This window comes from Lolium perenne, chromosome 5 (genome assembly GCF_019359855.2).
Source record: "Lolium perenne isolate Kyuss_39 chromosome 5, Kyuss_2.0, whole genome shotgun sequence".
NCBI classification, from domain to species: domain Eukaryota; kingdom Viridiplantae; phylum Streptophyta; class Magnoliopsida; order Poales; family Poaceae; genus Lolium; species Lolium perenne.
In genome coordinates this window covers 216,900,986-216,907,922 of record NC_067248.2, presented here as the reverse complement: position 1 = coordinate 216,907,922, position 6,937 = coordinate 216,900,986, and the positions used below count along the sequence as shown (strand labels likewise).

General features: G+C 46.6%; 1 protein-coding gene across 1 annotated transcript; it reads left to right on the top strand.

Annotated features, from left to right (window-relative positions):
* Window positions 1-1,952: 1,952 nt before the first annotated feature.
* LOC127304085 (uncharacterized) lies at window positions 1,953-2,960 on the top strand. The gene is made up of 4 exons (XM_051334797.2): window positions 1,953-2,134; window positions 2,227-2,337; window positions 2,425-2,593; window positions 2,686-2,960. Exons 1-4 carry the CDS (start codon window positions 1,992-1,994, stop codon window positions 2,815-2,817), a joined length of 555 nt encoding a protein of 184 aa, XP_051190757.2. The 5' UTR covers window positions 1,953-1,991; the 3' UTR covers window positions 2,818-2,960.
* The last annotated feature ends 3,977 nt before the right edge of the window (window positions 2,961-6,937 follow it).

Here is a 6,937-nt window from a genome sequence, read left to right as displayed (position 1 = left end):
TCCAGAACCCGACCGAGAAGGATGGGACACTAGGGCTCGAAATTGGTTCCTTGGGCATGGCTGTGAGTATGACATGAAGACAGGGAACCTTGTTGAAAGTGACAGCAAGGTTAAGGTACCCAGGGAAAAATGGATTGAAGTGATGGCTGATATTAAAGCGGGAAAACTGAAGTTTGCTCCCGATAGAGAGAAAGACTTGCTGACGCTTGTCCTCGGTAATCCTGAAAAGGGAGGATGAACAAGAGGCTTCGGCCCTAGTGTTCCGTGGGCGCTTGGGTTTCCGGACGACGCGGAGACTTATAGAAGCCGAGCGAGAGCAAAAAAACGCGAGCTGGAGGTGCAGAATGACCGGATGGCCGAGTTCCAACGTCAACTTGACCAGCAGCAGCGGGAGATTCAGCAGCAGCAGCGGGAGATAAATGAACTAAAAGGACAGCGCCAGCCAGATAATACCACCGGCATATCTCAGCGGCGAGACAGCAGCGTGGCCGACTCGGAGGCCCCGCCATTACGGATGATAGATGGCGGTCCTGGCGACCCCGTGGATGGAATCAAGGAGCAAACACCTTGTGATCTCCATGAGGTGTTCAGGAACTTATCTGTTAAGGTGGCGGTCGGCTTTGTCTTACCTGCATTTGGAGCTGAAGGTGAGCCGGCAACATGGCATGGCAATGAGATTCCAGCTGGCTATGCTCGTGTCGGGGTGGATTCAGTTGTACCGCCGTGGGAGACATTGCAGCTCGTAATCCCTGGAGGTGATGGTCAGGTTACACTCGGAGACGTACTGGGAGAAATCATTCTTTGGGAAAAGAAAAACATCAAGCTTCCAGGTTGGGTAGCCCCTAGTACTAGTCGTCCCAGGTCACCATCACCTCCTCCAAGTGATCGCAGGCCACCATCACCTCTTCCGACTGATCACATGTCGCCACCATCACCCTATGGGTACGACCATGACATCCGTAGTCCATCTCCATCTCCAGCGCCGCCGCCTGCGCCCACTAAGACTCGGAATGCACCCAGCCGAAAGCGTTTCAAGAGTCCTGTCCGCAAGCGGTCGCCCCTCCCAACAGTACCAAAGGTTCCTCCCCCCCGTCCTTACGATCGTACTAAAGAGGAAAATGAGGCCATTGTAAAGAAACACGTGCATGAACAGCTTCATGAGGAAAAACCTCCAGCGCCAGCGCCATACACCGAGAAGCAAAAAGGATATGCTCTTGATTTTCTGAACACACCATCGCAATATGACTTACACGAGAAGAAGGATGACTACACACGCACACTTGCGAGGGTAATTGGGGACAAGGGCACTGCTAAGAAGAAGGATAGTGCTAGCACGAGCAAATCATTAGCTAGAAGTGTAGCCGGGAAGAAATCAAGTTCAACAAGTGCACCCCTCAAGGCCAAGCAAGCAGCGACAACGGGCAGAAAAAGAAAGGAAGTTCCCCAGCCCGGAGAACAGGCCAAACAATCGATCCCACCACTCAAAGTGTCAGATGTTCCCTCGGTGTACCAGGAACATGGTGATTTCGATCTGGAAGCAGCTGCGGCGCTAGCGGCTCAAGTTGGCTGTACCGTGGAGGAATTGCTGAGTGCCCATGATGCAGTACTACCCATTGCTAATATAGCTCCTAAATTTGTCTATGGGGCCGACTTGGTCAGCAAAGAGCGACTGCATAAACTGCCAACGCATATGCGGAATTTGCATCAGTGGTACATTGATGCGTGCAAGGAGAATACAAGTTACATCGTGGCGGATATCCCAGAAGATTATTACTTCCGAAAGGAGGAGATCCATATTGAGATGAATGAACTCTGGCAGTTATTCAATTTAGACGCCCTCGACAAATCTCTCATGAGTTGCTACTACTTGTAAGTTGTTAACTACATATAAGTTCATGTTCATTCAGTTGTTCCTGTTCATTGCATATACTCATTATATCTTATGTGTTCTCTTATGCAGACTGAAGATCATTGAATGCAGAAGTAATAAGATGTTCAATGTTGGGTTTGTTGACCCAGATAAAGTACATCATGACACGGTAAAGAATAATGTCGAAGAAACGGGGGGAAACCTACTAAGGTTTATAGGGGAGCAAAGCTTCTGTGATTCAATACTGTTTCCTTACAACTACAGGTGAGAGTCTTACTGATCTATTGTGCACATTCAATTTTTCTTACTCGATGTTATGTGTAATTCATGACGTATATATATATAAACATGTGCAGTTTCCACTGGATTCTGCTAAATATTCAAGTTGATAAGGGAATAGTTGAAGTAAGGGACCCATTGAGTAGAGGCCTGGACGGGTTCCGCGACTTGCAGAACATTCTCCAGAGGTAATTTCAATCATTAATTGCCGCGCTATATCTTTCGTGAGATATCAATTAATTATCCACTCATTCAATCATTCTTTTGCCTGGCAGGTGTTGGAGAGCTTTGAAGAATAATATTGCGGGTAACTTCGCAGAGAAGCTAACATTTACTCTTGTACCGTGCGCCCAGCAGCCACAGGGGACGAATCTATGTGGATACTACGTTTGCGAGTCCATTCGCATGTTAACCACTGAGAAGCACAACGATAATAGATTCAACGTAAGCAATAACATTCACAACTTTAGTTTATTATCGTCAGTATTTCGTTATCAAGATTGATATAGTCATATTCATCTCATTTTCCTATATAGGTCGACTTCATGCGGGAGAAGCTCCAACCACACGAGCACATACTAGGAATTACGGGGGAATTGGCGGGACTTCTAATGAAAGAAGTAATAGACGACAACGACTTGTTTAGTCCAAATAGGCGCAACAAATGATCCCCATGTATTAGTTCGAATAGACGACGGGCTTTAGTCCCGGTGGTAGTGACCTCCATGTATATGTGTAAGGGGAATCTACGAAGTTTTGCTCCCAATATTTGTTTGCTCGATCTATATATAATGAATGAACGTGTACAACTTGTAGTACCGTACAAATATTTGTTATGCAACTTTTATTTTAAAATGATAAAATGAAATAAAAGGGGGGGCGGTGGCGGGGGGGGGGGGGGGGGAGGGTTGCTGCACACCTCAAACCCTAAAGCAGCAGCGTTCTGCGCGCGCCACGTAGAGGCCCTTTTGTCGCGGGTGGTAATACCGCCCGCGACAAAAGGGTGTGCCCCTGGGGCACCCCGCACCTGCCACGTGGTGGACCATATGTCGCGGGTGGTAAGCGACCCGCGACAAAGGGGTGGACCTTTTGTCGCGCCTTCGTTGTCGCGGGTGGCCGCCCGCGACAAAAGGCCCTTACGGCCCGCGACAAAAGGGCTATTTTCCACTAGTGGTAGTATCATCAACTCCCACCACCGCCCGATGCCAGCGACCAGCACGCTCTCCTTCCTCACCCCCTCGCCGTCACAGCCGGCCAAGCGAGCAAGAAGAGCACAAAGGAAACTGACCAGGAGATGGAAGCGCTTATTGACTGAGCCCTTGCTGGAGCCCTCCCCTACCATCTTCCTCCTCGGAGATGCAGCGGAGAAAACCAACAACCACCGCCCGGCGCTGCGCAGATACGCCAGAACGGAAAAGCTCGACCAGGCCTTGTTTGCGGAGATGCCCAGCTGCAGCTTCCCCACAAGCCCCAACTCTTGCCACCGAACTGAAGCAGCGAAGAACACCCACACCAGGACGTGCCAGATCTGGCCAAAAAGATCCAGCAACCTACTCCTAAACGCCACTACTGGACCAAATCCTAAAGTACTATCTACCCTACTAGATCCGGCGCCTTCCCACAGCCATCTCCAACCAGCCACGCCGGCGAGAGATGCCATGGAGAGACTCTCAAAACATTGTAGACAAGAGAGAGAAGGTGAAAGGGAAAGTGTCTCCCATATAGAGATGGTCTAGCTAGCTAACTAGCGAGCTAGTGTAATTACACACACTGACACACATCACTATGAAATAACAATTCGATATACGTACCATGAATCCATGATCATGCTAAACGATTAGTGTGTAATATAGCTTTCCATTACCACTATTCTCCCACTTAGGCACTTAACAATTTATTGACAGCCGTTTATGGCTCACAACCTGCGGAAGTGGAGAAATCATCACGACAAAGCGATTCACAAGGCCAGCACTATGGAAAAATACTGAGAGCAACTCTAGCAGCCCCTTAAAATTGGAACCATAAAGACGCTTTTAAAGGGCACACCTCAAATCGAATTTACGGGCTAAAAATATATCACACAGATCAAACACCTTAAACCTACCTTTAGAATTTAAAAAAAAAAACATTCGAGGCAGGAGAAAGATCGTCGCATTCAACTAGCAGTTCATACATATTGTACATGGATATTTAGAAACATTGCAACATCGTGGAACCCTTAATTCTACCAAAAATGTGGCTCTGGGATGCTCACCGGAGCTTACACTAGTAGGAAAAAAATGGTGCGCCACTCCTAAGTGTTAGTAGTGGCGCACCATGTGGTGTGCCACTGGTAATCCAAATACCAGTGGCGGGTCACCTAGTGCGCAACTGCTAACATTTAGGTGCGCCACTAGTATACCCTCCACGTGGCGCCACTACCAGCTCTATAGGGGCGCCACTAGTAAAATTTTGAAATCTGGATCTAGCGTCATATTTTCACGATTTTTTTGCTCTTTATTTTTGCTTGTGTTTTGTTTTTTGAATTATTTGTCCCGTTCATCTAGCACCATTGTTTGCTCGTTTTGTTTTCCCAATTAGATAAGCCATGTGAGAGGTTGGAGGATGCAGAAGGGAGGGAGGAGAGGATGGTGAGGAGAGAAGAGGATGGAGAATGGAGTAGAGGAGAGGATGGAGTGGAGGAGAGGAGGGCAGGTCGTCGGAGTGCTTGGAGTAGAGGGGGCCGGAGTGGAGGAAGGGGCGCCCGAGTGGAGGAGAGGAAGGAGGAGGAGGATGAGAAGGTGGAGGAGAGGATGGAGGAGAGGAGGAGGAGATGAATCTGCGGAGGAGGGAGGTGGATAAGATGGTAACATGGGTAGGTGGTGGTCGGCCATTTTGAAATTTGGAGGCAGGAGTTTGCTATATTTTAAAAAAAAAAAATTGCTTGAAAACTAAAAGCTGAAAAAAGTCTTGTTTCTTTTTTTATTTTTGGGGAATCTAAAAAATCGCTAAACGACTGTAGGCAGTTGAAATCGGATGTAAAAAATTTCGTAGATACATTTTCGGATAACTTTTTTTTGCATCGGAGGTCGTATGGGAAGCCTAGCCCGATTAGCCCGGCCTGGCCCAACCCAAAATTTCCAGGCTTGGGCCAGCCCGAGCATGTCTATGCGCCGAGCCTAGGCCGAAGATTTGGGCCCAATGGCCGGGCCGGGCTGGGACCTAAAAAATGTGTGAAATAGGCTGGGAAGCAGCCCAGCCCAAGGCCCGACGGGCTTTTGTAGTGATTGGTCGGGCTTGGGCCTCAAAGTTAGGACCTGATGGCTGTGAAATACGCCATATTTTCTCGCGTCTAAACCCTTAGCTAAGTCAAGAAATTAACTAAGTTTACTTCTCAACTTGCCACTAATGCCTAATCAATGCAAAGATGTGCAATTTCTTCTATTTTTGGATGTTGTGCAGGAAATCACGTCATAATGATAAATGGACCTGCAATTACTGAAGAAAATCGAGTCAGGAGCATGGCAAAGTTGACTACACTCGGAAAGACGGTTTCAGGAGCTTTAACGGGCATCGGTACAGGCAAGCCCCACCCGTACCGTCCGCCCGAACTATGCGCCACTGCGTTCCCGAGGTCAAACTCTACAAAAGTCGTGAAGATACCGACGCTAAAAAGAGAGCCATTCGTCGCCAAACAGGTCCGCCATCCACTAGATCCATCTGCACCACATCGAAGGAGATCCATCAACATAGTTCATCCATCCCATCTTCCCTCTCCTTCATAGCCATAGTCATCACCATTGTAATAGAGGTCTTCTTGAGAATTGGCGACCATTGTAACAATATTGCGATTTCAATCTAAATATTTTGCATAATGATTTCTATATTTGTATTTGATGTTGATGTTATGTGTGAGTAGTCCTCACGGGCTGCGGGTTGGGGTGAATCCTCGTAGCGTTCATGTGTGTTTAATCTTATGTTATGTGTAAGAATTGAATACAAGTTTTGCAATCTTGTATCCTTGTCTCTTTGCCTCGTCTTGATGATCTGGATGTACCCATATCATTGGAGTCGATCAAGGGAAGAGGTGGGATGAGTGGAAACGGCATGCTACCACGAAACCTCACTGGCAGAAAGGGGAAAGTAACGGTACATGTTTAGTGATCCATTCGGGATCATGGCACAATCATCTAGCGTAAGGCTTTGGTCTGTATTCATTTACTTAATAACTGTTGTTGCTTACGGCTGTAAGGACAGTGGTTGGACCATTAGGCTCTTGTCACCTCTGATTTTAGGGGCAAGAGTATTTACGAATGTGCTACTCACAAATCTCTTATCCCTATTTTATTTGTTACATATATGTGCTTCAATTATATATGTATACATAGCTGCAGGTGAAACCTTAACCCTGGCTTATTTCCATCATTGAACACAACCCCCTTAAATGTAAACTATATAGGTCCGGTAAACTGAACGTAAACTACACTAGCAAGTCTTGTAGACGTTTACTTTACACCATTTAGTAGTGCTTCCCAAGGTTCGATTAAACCTAGATCTTCTAGGGAAAAATATTATCATACTACAATCCGTAATCCGGATCGAAGGTATCTACCATTTTTCTGGCGCCGTTGCTGGGGAAGCAATTTCGCTATTCCGGTAAGGTTACTAGAGACCATGTTAGATATTTTGTTTTTAGTTTTTAGTTTTTATTTACTGTTTTATTATTTATTTGAACACCCAAAAAAAATTAGTTACTTGTTCTTTTACAATCATAGAAGAAAATAACAAAAAGATAATCACTATGGCAGA